Source organism: Corylus avellana, chromosome 9 (assembly GCF_965113065.1).
Source record: "Corylus avellana chromosome 9, dhCorAvel1.hap1.2, whole genome shotgun sequence".
Lineage (NCBI taxonomy): Eukaryota > Viridiplantae > Streptophyta > Magnoliopsida > Fagales > Betulaceae > Corylus > Corylus avellana.
Genome location: NC_142498.1, coordinates 1,168,196 through 1,183,909, shown reverse-complemented (window position 1 = coordinate 1,183,909; position 15,714 = coordinate 1,168,196). Strand labels below are relative to the sequence as shown.

The 15,714-nt window shown below is 33.9% G+C and overlaps 3 protein-coding genes across 4 annotated transcripts; all 3 read right to left on the bottom strand.

Annotated features, from left to right (window-relative positions):
• Positions 1-71: 71 nt before the first annotated feature.
• Positions 72-4,435, bottom strand: LOC132189488 (isoeugenol synthase 1). Its single transcript, XM_088510404.1, has 5 exons — positions 4,244-4,435; positions 4,040-4,174; positions 1,289-1,520; positions 723-926; positions 72-376 (listed from the first exon to the last, which is right to left on the bottom strand). Exons 1-5 carry the CDS (start codon positions 4,433-4,435, stop codon positions 180-182), a joined length of 960 nt encoding a protein of 319 aa, XP_088366530.1. The 3' UTR covers positions 72-179.
• Positions 4,436-6,089: 1,654 nt separating this feature from the next.
• LOC132189909 (isoeugenol synthase 1-like) lies at positions 6,090-8,769 on the bottom strand. The gene is made up of 5 exons (XM_088510405.1): positions 8,581-8,769; positions 8,329-8,463; positions 7,312-7,540; positions 6,781-6,984; positions 6,090-6,511 (listed from the first exon to the last, which is right to left on the bottom strand). The coding sequence occupies exons 1-5, from the start codon at positions 8,767-8,769 to the stop codon at positions 6,315-6,317; spliced, it is 954 nt and encodes a 317-aa protein (XP_088366531.1). The 3' UTR covers positions 6,090-6,314.
• Positions 8,770-9,739: 970 nt separating this feature from the next.
• Positions 9,740-11,854, bottom strand: LOC132189908 (eugenol synthase 1-like). Of its 2 annotated transcripts, none has more exons than XM_059604745.2 (5): positions 11,639-11,854; positions 11,421-11,555; positions 10,697-10,925; positions 10,337-10,612; positions 9,740-10,140 (listed from the first exon to the last, which is right to left on the bottom strand). In XM_059604745.2, the coding sequence occupies exons 1-5, from the start codon at positions 11,825-11,827 to the stop codon at positions 9,944-9,946; spliced, it is 1,026 nt and encodes a 341-aa protein (XP_059460728.2). In that variant the 5' UTR covers positions 11,828-11,854; the 3' UTR covers positions 9,740-9,943. The 2 variants fall into 2 exon arrangements, with proteins under 2 accessions (XP_059460728.2, XP_059460729.2); XM_059604746.2 differs by having other exon boundaries at positions 10,409-10,612.
• Positions 11,855-15,714: the final 3,860 nt, after the last annotated feature.

Sequence of the window (15,714 nt, the reverse complement as noted above, 5' to 3'; positions counted from 1 at the left end):
GGTGGGTCTCACAGGTTTAATGGGGGATTGACACCATTAAATGTTTGATGTGTAGGAGAATGACACCAAACAATAGGAAATGATAAATTTAATAATTTAATTAATACTTTAATATTGTTCAACATCAAATAACTTCGAGAACTTATTCCTTCTGTCTCTTCTTTAAAGCGACTGAAAACTCATCCAAACGCAGCAGCTGCGGGCTTAGGGGGATTAACGAGAAAAATATCAAGAAGTTGATCGACGGTTGTGTATTCATAATCCGGATATAGCCTTGAAGCCTCCATGTCATCCTCCCTCAATTCAAATACCGTTTGGCCTTTGATAAATACACTGTGAAGGATAGACACCGGTATGTCGTTTGGAGGTGGTAGGGCTGCAACAAAGTTCACAAATTAAATAAGTATTTGATTGATGATCAATAAAGAAAAATAATAATAATTAAGTAAACATATACAAAGAATGATATTTTGAATTTGTGAATTTTTTTCACGTTTTCAAGTTGTATGTAAGGTACTTTCTAAAAAAAAAAAAAAAAACAATTTTAGACATCGAACCACGATTTTACCAAAATCGTTAAATCAAAACTTGAAATCACATTTTTTTTTTCCTCAAACAGCTGTTTTAAAACCACTAAACCAAGCAAAAGTAAAAATATATATATGTCGGATATGCACAATAAACTTCTTTGATAAGAAACTCCTCTAAGTGTTGATTCTTACTCTCAGAAAGCTTTACTATTTCTTCCTCCGAGACATGAATCCTATTGAAACTTCGACCAGTCTTCCTCTCCCAAAGTGATATCAGCTCCAATTGTGACAAGATGTTTTCTGGGGGCCGATAAATGACAATACAGTTGCATGTTCTAGGGTCAGTAGCCACTTTGATTGTATACGTAGCAATATCCTCTTCATAATTTAGCACCGCTAAATATAACAACAAACATTGCAAAAAATAAATAAATAAATTAGTGCATATAAATAAGAACAAAATTTTCCTCCAAATTAATTGGAATAAATTTCTCCAATCTAGTCAATATTAACCTAACCGTTATATTCTTAGAACATGTGATTATCACATGAAATTTTAATAGGATTAACAAATTACATGCATTTTTACAAGCATTTTAAAAATGCATGTCAGAATCACATGTTCAAAACAGATATACATTTAATAAACTGAATTGAAATGAGTTTGAAAGAAAACTTTTTTCCACGTAACAATGGATTCCCGATTCATGTACATTTTAAAAATGTTTGGAGAAAGTGGAAGATAGCCATTGACATACCCTTTGCTTCACCACTTCCATATACGACAATGTCGTCGTCTGCTTTCTCATGTGGATGGAGCAAGTAATTAACAAAGTATGAAGCACAGCAATTTGCAGAAACAAATGTGTAAGGAATCCCAGCTGCTTCAATGACCCTCCTAATCTTTCTCTTTTTCTCTAGGAATGCTTCGAAAGGGGGTAAAGGGGTTATCCTGTCTTCTTCAGACCCAAATTCTGATGGAAGGAACCTCTGGGGAAGCCATTAAACAAAAATGTTCAAGATTGTGTGTTTATAGAATTAAATTAATTTCCATCTTAATTTAGTCGATTATTCAATATAAATGGTCAATGATAAATTGTGTTAAAAGCTAAGCTCGAAACATGAGAAGAGAAGTGCTCGAATACCCTCGTATTTTTATTTAGAAAAAATATTTAAAATTTTTGCAATGATTGAGGCATAGGTATTTTTGCAAATACCGTTAAATTCACGGACAAACGCCTTAATATTTGCATTTTTTTTTTCCTAAAACAAATGTGGGTATTTTGGAAATTTTAACAATCCCCACTTAAGAGTTAACCAAAAATCCTAACGGAATGGTGACATTGAAAACAATTGAAATTATGGATACACTAAATTAAGAGAAATTAAATTTTAGAGTGAACATTGCAAAAGTGGTGATAATTTAAGGGGTTAAGTGAAGTTTTCCCTAAATTTAATTTTTTAAAGTTAAATACAAAAACAAATAGTAGAATGAGAATTCACACTCATTACTATTATTTTGATGATAATGATAAATTGTCACTTATTTCAATTAAGCTTAAGTACAAAACTTAGCCTATCAAAACTAGGGTTAGAAGGAAACTTGTGATCACATGTTCTCTCCTGAAACAATAGCACACTCATCAAACGCTTAGAGAAGTGAAATGTAAAGTGCTGAGCAGATAAACAGATATTGCACAACAAGCATCAATAATCATTAAGAAGCAACCAATATTGAAATATGAAACATAAATTCAAAACATAGATGTTAAATAAAATAGTCTCAAAAATAGCCACAAAATACGTACATCCATGTATAAAAAGAAAATTTGTCTCGTAATTAGGGTTGTAAATGAACAAATCCGTTTGACAACCCGCTCATATAAGCTTGACTCGGTTCGTTTAATGAATGAGCCGACCTTGAACACAAAGGTAGGCTTGATTCTTAAATAAGCTATATATACTCATATAAACTCGGCTCGGTTTGTATAACTTCAGAAAAAAGACTGAAGGCAGAATTTGTTGTCTTAAGTCAGTTCGAGCTGCACTTGAAACGACAGAGAAAGAATAGAGACAAAATCGGCTGTCCCAAGTGGCAGTTCAAACTACACTTGGAATAGAGTCTTGTTCTTACCAGTTTGTTGGTTACGACCAAATTATGTAACGTGCATATTTTCTATTTCTACTAAATTTAGAAGTTTGTTGCCTTTAAATACATGTTATAAGTAACCTAAGAATGTAGCTTTGTTATATTACTCAAAGTTTGAGTTTTTTTTTTTTTTTTTTTTTTTCCTATTTTCCTCAATTCCTGGATAGAATCCGTTTTTTTAGAAGAGTTGTGCTTTGTGATTTGCTTATCTTTGCAATCCCATCACCTTTGTTGATCATGCAGCTCGTTGAGACGAGCTGGGAACGAGCACTTAGAACACTCAGGTTTCCCTTCTTAGCCGTCGTGAGTTGAAGTCGAAGGTTCAACGTGCGGGCTTGTGACTCGGATGTAAATGTCTGATCAAGCGTCTTCCATAATTCTTGGGCAGTTTTGCAACCAAGGACTTGAGGCAGCATGTCATCAGATATGGATGACATGAGCATACTGAGTATCAATTGATCCTGGCGAAGCCACCATGGATCGGTGGAGACAGTGGGTGTGCCGTTTGGAGAGGTGGGGGTGTGTGGGCTTGGTGAGGTTTTGGTGCCATCAAGGAAGCCATATAGGTCGTGACCTTTGAGGAAGGGCTCTACAAGACCACGCCGGGTCATATAATTTCCTTTGTTGAGTTTGGTAATGGATTGGGCAAAGCTTGAGAGTTGGGTGATGGGAATGGGTTGCTGTGTTTGGGTAATATTGGTTGTGGTTGAATTTGGGGTGAGATCGGTCGTGGTTGGGTTAGCTGTGGTGGATGAGGAGGCCATTTCAAAGTTGCTGCAAGGTGTTTGAGAAAAGGTTTTAATGAAAAAAAAATGGATCGGCAGCAAGAACGACGTGGGTCGCTTGTTTATGGCTTTGATACCATAAAATAGTAGATGTTTTGTTGAATATTTTCAGCTTGCTTATTTCATTGTTATGATTGGGTATATATAAAAAGTATTTGCGGTTACAAATTAGGCAAGGGAATACACAATGAAAGAGAGTTTTCTTTTCTAGAATGATTTGCTTGATTTGATTTTGGTTTCCTTGTGTGTTGTAGCCGTTGCTTGATTTGTGGCTGTCCTGTGGGTTGCCTTGTGTGCTGTAGCCGTTGGTTGAAGTGTGGCTGGTGTGTGGGATTTGTTTCCATATGAGCTTGGTTCTCCATTATGTTGATCATGCAGCTCGTTGAGACGAGCTGGGAACGAGCACTTAGAACGAGTGTCTCGGTTCTTTAACAAAAATTATACGCTTAAAAACTTGTCCAAGTACAATCAACCAAATTGTATCGAGCGCCGAATTAGCCAACATAAAATTTAACACAGCCAACAACCAAAGACATTACAAAACAAAATAAACTAATAGAGTTCAGAGTGGTTACCTTTATATTACCAGCAACTTTGATGGCATCAATGATTTTGAGTTGGTCAAGAACTTGAGGGTATGCCAGTGCAGAGATAACTATGTCCACTTCCCGAAGTGCCGACACAATCTTCTCATGCTCCTCCACTTCTCCCTGCAGTTTCATTAAAAAATTTATATATATATATATATATAGAGAGAGAGAGAGAGAGAGAGAGAGAACCAGGACAAAGGTAACCCCCATGGAGTTCAACTCCTTGTGGAGCTCAACTTTGGAAGGAGTACTGGTTCGTGGGGTGATGGGACGAGCATACACAAAAGTTGGATGGCCCAACAACAAGCTTGCCTTGGCCAAGAAACTCCCAATGTAGCCAGTTCCCCCAAATATCATTATCTTCCTCTTCTCATTCTCCATTGGTAATTTTTGGTTATAATTGCTAAGTTAATTATGAGTTGCATGTAGTATTTATAGAACATATATGTATCACCCATGCCACTACTCTTTCCAGATATTTTGTTTGAGTGCTTTTATGGTATTATGCAATTGCCACGTCAAAACTGAACAATGTGAAAGCAAAACGTGAAACGTACTTGAGATGAGAAATGTACATATATATCTTGTGATAATGACTATATATTGTTATTATTATTTTCTAAATCTGTATCAATTGACTGGGAATCTTGTTGCTGTCAAAGCTTTAGCCATCCTCATTCATGCATGTGGAATTTGGGTCCAGACTATTTTCCTCCTCAATTCTCTTTGTTTGCTTCACCAAACATTTGAATATTGTTCGCTATACATATATGATATATGTCATCTTGATGTTGAACATTTATCTTCGTTAGTCGTCGGAAATGGGAGTAAGTTTGAACTGTTCAATTCTTTACACTCCCCTCCAATTGAACAGTCAAACTTCCAAAATTAGGGACCACAGTCCACGTTATAAAAGTTGGTCTTACACAAGACAAAAAACAAACATGTGAAAGAAGTAAGAAAAGGTCCTTTCATTCTTCACCTCTGCCCCACGTAGGCTGATCATTGTGTTAGGAAATTAATCTTATTCCCAAGACCATGTGATGCGAAAAAAAAAGAAAAAAAAAAAAGCGAAATAACAAAGATAATTAATCATAGACGACACAAAGATTTAAGTGGTTCAGCTTAACAAGTCTACATCTACTGGCGGAGACGACCGAAGAAAATCTATTATCAAAAGATGGAGTACAAAAATAATAGAGAGAAAATCATTCAGATCTCAAAACTTCAATACACTTAAATTTCACTATCACACAATAAAGATTATTTTCAAAATAAAATACAAAAGATAGATACATAAACTCTTTTTTTTCTGGAACAGATGGTGATTGATCTCTATTTTCTTCTCTTAGCATTTTCTTTTAATCATTTGTTTTTGACTCTTCCAAAAACCACTAAGAAGAAAAAAAAACACCAGCAGCCCTTATACCTCCTATCTCACGTTTTGTCCCCCTTTTCTCCACCTACGATGCTCTCAATTTAGTACATTTATAAAGCTATATGGCTTGGCACATTTCACAAGGACATAACAAGTCCTTTTATAGTTTCATAAGTTGTGCAAGACACCAATACAACTAGGAAAATGAATTCAATTTTGGCTAAGAGAAACAACTCCAAGTCCGTGCAAGACAAGGAGTCAAAGTTGACCTAAAAAAGGAAAACCAATTCCAAGGCTTTGTAGGACAATAAACCGATTGGTCCCACAAGCACATGCTTGATGGCTTTAAGTCACATGCCTTAACACACTGCCCAATTAAGCCTTATGTGTTGTCAAATAAGTCCTTTCAAAATGCTATTGTGATTGAGTAATTCTATAGCATAATAAGATTATTCATTGCCTTAATTTTCTTCTTTTGCTTTCTATTCATTAATATTATCCAGTATTAACTATAAGATTCTTTCAACTTCCAATATTCAATTAAATCATTTATATTATATAACTTTCATGTACATATATAATATATCATATACAATTAGTATCACATACATAATAAAGTACAAAATCTTTATCTTAGAGCCCAACAAGAACACTAAAAGACTTTAGAAGAAATCTTATTAGAATTAAATTTACTAGTTAACAGAGCTTAGAGTTGTAGTTAATTACCAAGTATTCTCCCTTAGCCGTTAGGTATTGTACAAATTAAAGTGCAATAACTCTAATTTGGGCCATTCATTTTAAACAAACGGCTCAAAACATGACAACAAATAAAAACAACTTACTGCTTTTTTTGTTCTTTTCTCATCCTTTAAAACCAAAAGCTCATTCAAACGAAGCCAGTACAGGCTTAGGGGGATCAGCAAGAAAAATATCAAGAAGTTTATCGATGGCTGTGTATTCATAATCTGGATATAGCCTTGAAGCCTCCATGTCATCCTCCCTCAGTGCAAATACCATCTGGCCTTTAATAAATATGCTATGAAGGATAGACACCGGTATGGCCTTTGCAGGGGGTAGGGCTGCAACAACATTCAGGAATTAAATTAGTTAATTGATTGATCAATAAATGAAGAAATTAAGTAAACACATACAAGATTTGTACAGTAGATCAATCATGGATTTTTTCACGTTTTCAAATTGCAACTAAGAATTTTTTTTTTTTTTTTTTTTTTTTAAAAAAAAAATCACATTTTCAACTGCTAAACCAAGCAAACACTTGGTAAAAATATTTGTGGGATATGCACAATAAACTTGTTAGTACAAAACTCTTTTAAGTGTGGATTCCTACTCTCAGAAAGCTTCACTAGTTCTTCCTCCGAGACATGAACCCTATTGAAACTTCGACCAGTCTTCTTCTCCCAATGTGATATCAACTCCAGTTGTGACAAGATGTTTTCTGGGGGCCGATAAATGACAACACGGTTGCATGTTCTAGGGTCATTAGCCACTTTGATTGTGTACATTGCGATATCCTCTTCATAATTTACCACCGCTAAGGATAACAACAAAATTTGCAAATAAATAAGTTAGTGCACATAAATAAGGACAAAGTTTAATTTCCTTCAAATTAATTGAAAGAAATTCCTTCAATCGAGTATGTATATTAATAGGCTTCATAGGTTACATTCATTTTCACAAAGATTTTAAAAATACATGCTAGAATCTCTTGTTTTTAAGAAAGTTGTGAATTTAATAGATTGAATTGAATAACATTAAACGAAGGAAATAAAACTTTTTTCCACAAAACAGTGAATTCATGTACAGTTTAAAAAGTATGGAGAAAGTGAAAGATAGTGATGATGATGATTGATGGGCATACTCTTAGCTTCACCACTTCCATATACAGCAATGTCGTCTCCTTTCTCATGTGGATGAAGCAAGATATTAAGAAAGTATGAACCACAACAATTTGAAGAAACGAATGTGTGAGGAATCCCGGCTGCTTCTATGGCCCTCCTGATCTTTCTCTTTTTATCCAAGAATGCTTCAAAAGGGGGTAAAGCGGTAATCCTGTCTTCTTCAACCCCAAATTCTGATGGAAGGAACCTCTGGGAAGCCATTAAAACCAAATGTTCAAGGTTATGTGTTTACAGAATTAAATTTCCATCTTTAGTGGATTAGATCCTAAAAATAATAAATTATTAAATTTTCTTGAAAGCTAAGCTAATGAGAAATGAGTGAACTTAATAATCATTTTGTTATTATTCGAGTAGTACTCCTCTCATGTGTGGCCCAATAAGTAGGACTTTTTTTTTTCTTTTTTTTAAGAAAAAAAATATAAAAAAGTGAGTATGAAATTATGATTTTAATAATTAAATCTTTATTCTAACAAAAGGGACAGTGTGAGTAGAAAAGTTACATTATTGATACCTCAATCAATTATTTGAAGACCTAAGAACTTTTTAAATAGAGAAATGTTATGGATATCAAATTTTTTACCAAGAGATCGATGAGTTCCAAATTGATGTGGAGTTAATTCATTGGAGATGATCAAAATAATCAATCAAGAGAAATGCTACACGTATCAATAAATGAGTTCAACATCAGTTTGGTGCTAATCTTAAAAGTTTAAGCTGATAAATAATTATGAATTTTGTAGAGCTTGGATATCGATGGTCCTGCCTTTCACTAGAAAGCTCAATTAATGAACCCCAAAGGTACGAAGAATTATAGGTACTCATGAAGGATCCAACAGCTTAACATTTAGCATTGTCAATTTTTACCTTACATGTACCAGATTGTTTTGGGCGCTGAATTAGCCAACATAAAATCTAATACAACCAACAACCAAAGAGATTACAAAACAAAATAGACTAATAGAGAGAGTATTGGTTACCTTTATATTACCAGCAACTTTGATGGCATCTATGATTTTGAGTTGGTCAAGAACTTGAGGGTATGCCAGTGCAGATATAACTATGTCCACTTCCCGAATTGCTGATACAATCTTCTCATGCTCCTCCAGTTCGCCCTGCAGTCTCAAATGAACATATAACATATAAAATATGTCTATAGTTTCACTAAAACATTTATATATATATATATAGAGAGAGAGAGAGAGAGAGAGAGAGAGAGAGAGAGAGTAAACCAGGACAAAGGTAGCTCCCATGGACTGCAACTCCTTGTGGAGCTCAACTTTGGAAGGAGTGGTTTGTGGGGTGATGGGACGAGCATACACAAAAGTTGGATGGCCCAACAACAAGCTTGCCTTGGCCAAGAAGCTCCCAATGTAGCCAGTTCCCCCAAATATCAAAATCTTCCTCTTCTCATTCTCCATTGCTTCTCCCCTCTTCTCTTCTTTAATTAGATCTTTTTCTATTAATACTATTGCCACTCTCCTCTCCCTTTAGATTGTGCTGTATTTATAATATTATTACATGCATCCCATCACCACCTACTTTTTTTTGTTTTTTTCGTTTTTTTGTTTTTTTTAATGATATCTTAAGCCTTTGCTATTTGTGTAATATAAAGTCGGTCTGCTGCGTGGGGTGCGGGGTACTGGTCTTTAGCCTTTGCTACACCAAACATTTGATTGATACTTGGAAAGTTAAAACTTTATGGCACACAATTGCTGCCATACACATGTCACCTTATATTTTATCTTCGTTTGTGGTTGGAAATGGGAAATGGGAAATGGGAGTAAGCTTTCACTATTCTTTGATCCATCCCACCAGAGACAGAGTCAGCTTTGAATTTGGAGAGACCCAGAGTCAAACAAATTTTGGAGAGAGACCAATTGGTAAAAAACACCTTAAATTATTATTTTTTTTAGCTTCAATTTTTTTTTTTCTTGTAATTTGGAGGGGGACTAGGGGCCACTGTCTGTCCTCCTCTAAATCCGTCTCTGCATCCCACTACAATGAGGCTGAGGTTGACCTCCAAATTAGAGATGGTGTTATAAAAGTATTCACGTTGAGCTCTTTAAAATTTTTCTAAATTTAACTTTAAATATCATTTAAATAAATAAATAAATAAAAAAAAAAAGAAGTATGAAAGAAAAAGAACATTAAAAAATAAATAATTTTTACTTTTTGACTCTTTGTATTTGAAAAGCATAAAAGCATGAACTTAAATTTAACATTGAGCGAAGAGTTTGTTAAGTAGCATATTTTGTGAATTCTGTTAAAATTTTAGAGAAAAGCCAAACAACTCAATGTGAAAACAAAGTTGGTCTTTTAGGACAAAACACAACCATGTGTTTTGTCCTAAAAGACATTATTCCCCCAAGTGCACAACAACTTCCAATATTCAATTAATAGAAATTAATTTCTCTTTTACATTGTGCCTTATGCCGAACGTTTACTTCATTTAGATGACATCTAGATCTTGTAATCTTGATAATATTAAAGAAAATAAAACATGTTCGTAATTCTACTAATTAGAAACAGGAAATAAAAGTGAACACAGTCCAAATATTCATCAGCACTTAAGATAGCATTAATTCAACTTTTTCATGCGAACGCAGCAGCTGCGGGCTTGGGGGGATTAACAAGAAAAATATCAAGAAGTTGATCGACGGTTGTGTATTCATAATCTGGATATAGCCTTGAAGCCTCCATGTCTTCCTCCCCCAGTTCAAATACTGTCTGGCCTTTGATAAATATACTGTGAAGGATAGATATTGGTATGTCGTTTGGAGGTGGTACGGCTGCAACAACGTTCACAAATTAAATAACTATTTGATTGATGATCAATAAAAAAAAAAAAAAATTAATCGTAAAAATGTTCCGTTTGAGATTAATGCATTTGAAAAAGTGACAATTTAAAATCATGTTTTCATTAGTTGAGTTTTGAAATTAATCACTATTTATTCAAATTTTGAAACCACTAAACCGAGAGAACACTTGGTAAAAATATTTGTGGGATATGCACAATAAACTTGTTGATAAGAAACTCATTGAAGTGTAGATTCATACTTCTAGAAAGCTTCACTATTTCTTCCTCCGGGACATGGACCTTATTAAAACTTCGACCAGTCTTCTTTTCCCAAAGTGTTATTACCTCCAGTTGTGACAAGATGTTCTTTGGGGGCCGATAAATGACAACGCAGTTGCATGTTCTAGGATCAGTAGCCACTTTGATTGTGTACATAGCGATATCTTCTTCGTAATTTAGCACCGCTAAACATAACAACAGAACAATGAATTTGTGTATAGGTTAAATATGTTTGGAGAAATTAAAGTGAATGATAGTGATGGACATACCCTTTGCTTCACCACTTCCATATACGGCAATGTCGTCTCCTTTCTCATGTGGATGAAGCAAGTAATTAAGAAAGTATGAACCAAAGCAATTTGCAGAAACAAATGTGTAAGGAATCCCAGCAGCTTCTATGATCCTCCTGATCTTCCTCTTTTTTTCTAGGAATGCTTCAAAAGGGGGTAAAGGGGTTATCCTGTCCTCTTCAACCCCAAAATCTGATGGAAGGAACCTCTGGAAAGCCATTCAACACAAAATGTTCAAGATTATCAGAAACTGATGGGTTCCATGCATGGTTGCTTCTAGTAAATTAATTCACATTGAGTACTGATTACTGGACTTGTTTAGACAAATTCACATCCACTACTAGCTCCATGTGATATCAAAATGAATTCAAAAGTATCTAAGATATGCAACAACAAAAATAATAATAATAATTTAGTCCTTACAGTCAAATTCTGTCAATTAATTTAACCGATTCTGTTAGTGTGAAACTGACTTAAATATGACAAGTGTCACAATTTTATTAGATCTAACGTTTCATGCTATCAAAATTTGTTAAGTCAATTAACAGAATTTGACTGTAGAGACTAATTAATTGTTTTTTTTTGGCATATCTCATAGATTTCTTAGTTCATTTTGATAACAACATCCAAAGAGATTACAAAAGAAAACAGACTACTAGCTAGGGAATTAATGTTCATTTTTTAGACAGAAGAGAGTGGTTACCTTTATATTACCAGCAACTTTGATGGCATCAATGATTTTGAGTTGGTCAAGAACTTGAGGGTATGCCAGTGCAGAGATAACTATGTCCACTTCCCGAAGTGCCGACACAATCTTCTCATGCTCCTCCACTTCTCCCTGCAGTTTCATTAAAACATTTATATATATATATATATATATAGAGAGAGAGAGAGAGAGAGAGAGAGAGAGAGAAAAGGAACCAGGACAAAGGTAGCTCCCATGGACTGCAACTCCTTGCGAAGCTCAACTTTGGAAGGAGTGGTTCGTGGGGTGATGGGACGAGCATACACATAAGTTGGATGGCCCAACAGCAAGCTGGCCTTGGCCAAGTGGTTCCCAATGTAGCCAGTTCCCCCAACTATCATTATCTTCCTCTTCTCATTCTCCATTTCTTCTCCCCTCTTCTCTTCTTTAGATCTTTTTCTATTGCTTATTGCCACTCTCCTCTCCCTCTAGATTGTGCTGTATTTATAATATTAATACATGTATCACCACCTACACTCTTTTTTTGTTTCGTTTTTTTTTTGTTTGTTTGTTTTGTTTTAATGATATCTTCAGTCATCACAATTATTTGGTTTGAGTGCTGCTAGGGTACCTTATACTTTTAGAGAAATATTAAGGGTACCAAATTTTTTACTAATCAGGAGAAATGTAACTAATACCAATGAACGAATTACACATCAATTTAGTAATGTTTTCTTGGCAAAAAATTTGGTACCCTTAAAATTTATCATAATTTCATTTACAAATTAACTAGCATAACTGTAATAATCATGTAATCGTTATATTTCATAAAAGATAAATTATTACATAAATTTCTAAAAATAATAATAATAATACTGTAAAAACTATAATATTCGAGTTCCAATTGAGTAATTTGTTAGTTCAATCCAATTTCATTGACGAACGAATAAGAGTTGAGTTGCGGTTCTTACTGTCTAGGTCCTTCTTGTGCGACTTGCAATGAGTAAATGCTACTGTAGTCATTTCCAAACAAAACGGTTACAATTGATTTTCTCTACCATTTTTGCTAAAAGATAATAATAATAAGAGTAGAATGGAAAATATCGGGTTCAATGTTTAATCAATTGAACCGACCGGTTTGATGCAAATTTCAAAACAATGAATGTACGACCTCATAGAGGGTGTTTGGCAAACCCCACGGCATTGTAGACCAACCCACGGCACTATAGATTGGATTGGGCGCCGAAGACAGTCTGAAAAAAAAAAAAAAAAAAAAAAAAGACTGCTTCTGGCTGACAGGTATGGGTTTCAAACTTAACATTGTCAATAATTCCTATTTTGTCCAACAGTGCCGTGAAGAAATGAGATTTCATTGGTTTTCTATTTTGCCATATGAGCATATTTGTCTTTTACTATCAATTGACTTCTCCCATACACACATGCTGCAAGTGTGCAAGTGCAGCATGGTCAGACTCCTTCAGTCGAGGAACAGTGGTGTGGGTCTTGGGGAAAGTGTTGTCACTTAACAAACAAGACCATAGTAGCTGTGTTTGCGGTTGGCCTGGGCTGGTACTGTATTATGCCCTCCCTCAATCCTCAAAAAAAAAAATCTTTTCACCTCAAAATTAATCTCAACATCTCTACTTTTTATATCACATCAATCATTTTTTTTTATTATTATTCAAATAAAAATATCACTACAAAACAAATTTTTTACATTTTTTCATATAAAATATATTTTTTCACTTTTTTTCACAAAATATTTTCACTAAAACCAATTAAACACATATTTTTAAAAATGTGCTACAGTACCAACCTAGGGCCATTCGCAAACAATTCCAATATGTTCGTTTGTCTTTCGGGACAAAGGACAACCATAGTTTTAACTTTTACCCTTTAGCAGCTTTAATAATTAGTTTCAACATGGCCTCATTATTAATTAATTATTGTACGGACCCTTTGAATTATTGTCCGGTAGGGAATTTTCTTTCACATATTTCTTGCAATTCTTTTTTTTTTAAAAAAAAAAGCTGGGAAAGGGTAGAAAATCTGACTGGCAATTTTTTTTTTTTTTTTTTTTTTTTTTAATGACATGTCTGCGTTTCAGAAGGCTTATTTATATTTTTATTATTATTATTTTTAAGGAGGAAATGGATTACAAAGGAGGGTCTTTCCCATTCTTGATCCGAATAGAAATAAGAATGGAAGACCAATTGAGAATACTTCCAAACACAAGGTAGGAAGCGGCCCATCTACCTAAAGAATGTGCACAAAAATTGGCACACCTTAAAATTTTTACAGCTTTCCAAATAGAAAAAACAAGCAAATTAAGTCTAATATCAGCTACTACATTAGCCAAATTCCAATCCCTAAACATACTTGGATTCAGGATGACCAGGATAATGTTAATAGCATTCCCTTTTAAGCATAAGATTATCAACCCCATGAGTTGCCAAAAGAGCAGCTAGAGCCTAACCTACAACAGCATCATGTGTGAAAATCCTTTTTGTAGCACTATGGATAATATCACCAGCATGATCACTAATCACCTTAATCTTTAGTTGTTCATCAACGTCCTCTATAATTGAGATTCCATCCTATTCTCGCTACTCTTTGTTATTGGACAAGGCCACAAGGGGATGTGGCCCTTGCTGCCTTGTTTTTTGCTTGGGCAAAGAAGTTTCTCTCACATTTTTTTTGTAATTTTCTGTTCTCTTTGAATATGAGAATGACAGAAAATCTCCATCCGTTTAATTTTGGTATTTTTCATGTGGCCAAATAGAGGTGACAACAAAGTTGCCAACACACACCATTAGGAAACTAACTAAATTATTCAACCGGCCTAGATAGGGATTGTACAATTTGCATAAGGTCAATAATAGGTTGGTAATGGGGCGAAAAACGCATTTGCTTACACACACTAAAGAGATAGAGAAGGAAACAGACCAAAAAAAAACAAGACTTTGGTGCTTTTATTCAATTTGATTATAGGCCTAGAAAAAAAATAATCCCATGTCAATCAATAGATGATTATTTAGTATTTATGTGCAACAATAGATTCAATTCAGCTTTCAATATTCAATTTATTTATTGACATCCGCATGCAATACAATAGAGGCTTCATTTACATTCTATAATAATAAATCCTATGCCATTCAAGAACCATTATGCTACAACAGATTTTTTCAACACGTGCAAATAAATTTGCAATTTGCAATATTCAATTAATTTATTTATATTATATAATTCTCACGTGCATAATAAATACTACATGTAAGTCTCATTACATCTTCAGCTTAGGGCCTGTTTGGGATTGCGTTTGAGTGGTTTAAAAGTACTTTAACACTCAAAAAGTTAATTTAAAAGAAAAAAAAAAAAAAAAAAGTACTCGTTTGGTAAAATGATTAAAAGTACTTTTAAAGGTTCAAAAAGCCTAAAAATTGCCAAAATGTACTTTTGGCAAAAGCTTAAAAATGAAGTTTTTTTTCAAAAGCTCTTTTTGACTTAAAAACTCTATTTCGCAAACATAATTCCCAACAAACTCTAAGTACCCGACAAGAACACCAAAAGAGACTTTAGCACATGTTCTACACGTGTGGAATGGAGGATATATACTTTTTAATGTGAATGCAAATTGTTAATCACTAGTCTTTTAACTTTTGATATATACTTTAATTTATGCTGTCTTTTTATTTCCTTTGACAAAGAAATGAGTAGGAAAAAGACTTGAGTGTAGGTCAGTCTCTGATGGGTGGTGGGCACAGCACTATGCATTGACACGTTGTAAACTGGGCCACCTCAACCCTACGTGGATTAGGCAGCTACCTAAGGCCCCAATTTAATAAGGTTCATAGTTAATAAATATTAATAAAAAAATTATTTCATAAAAAAAATTAAAGCCTTTATTACCGTCCATATTCTTTAATTAAGACCCCTAATCATGGTAAATAAATAATTTTAAAAAGGCACCCAATTTAATAAAGACCTAATTTAAGAAAAAAATAATAATAATAAAGACCTAATTGCCGTCAATATATATGTTTTAATTAAGGCCCTACTTAATTTTTTTTTTTTAAAAAAAACATATCATTAATATCATTAGATTCTCAACATTCCGAAATAAATAAGGCTTACAAAATTGATAGTCGTAAATAAGAGAATCAAATAATAATAAAGACATTATTAAATAATATCCAATCTTAAATGTTTTATTCTTGAAGGTTGTGGTTAGATATTTTTTTGGCCTTGTGAGGAGCATTGAGTAGCTAAAATTTCTAACAACAAAAAATTTTGCATAAAGATTTTTTTTAAA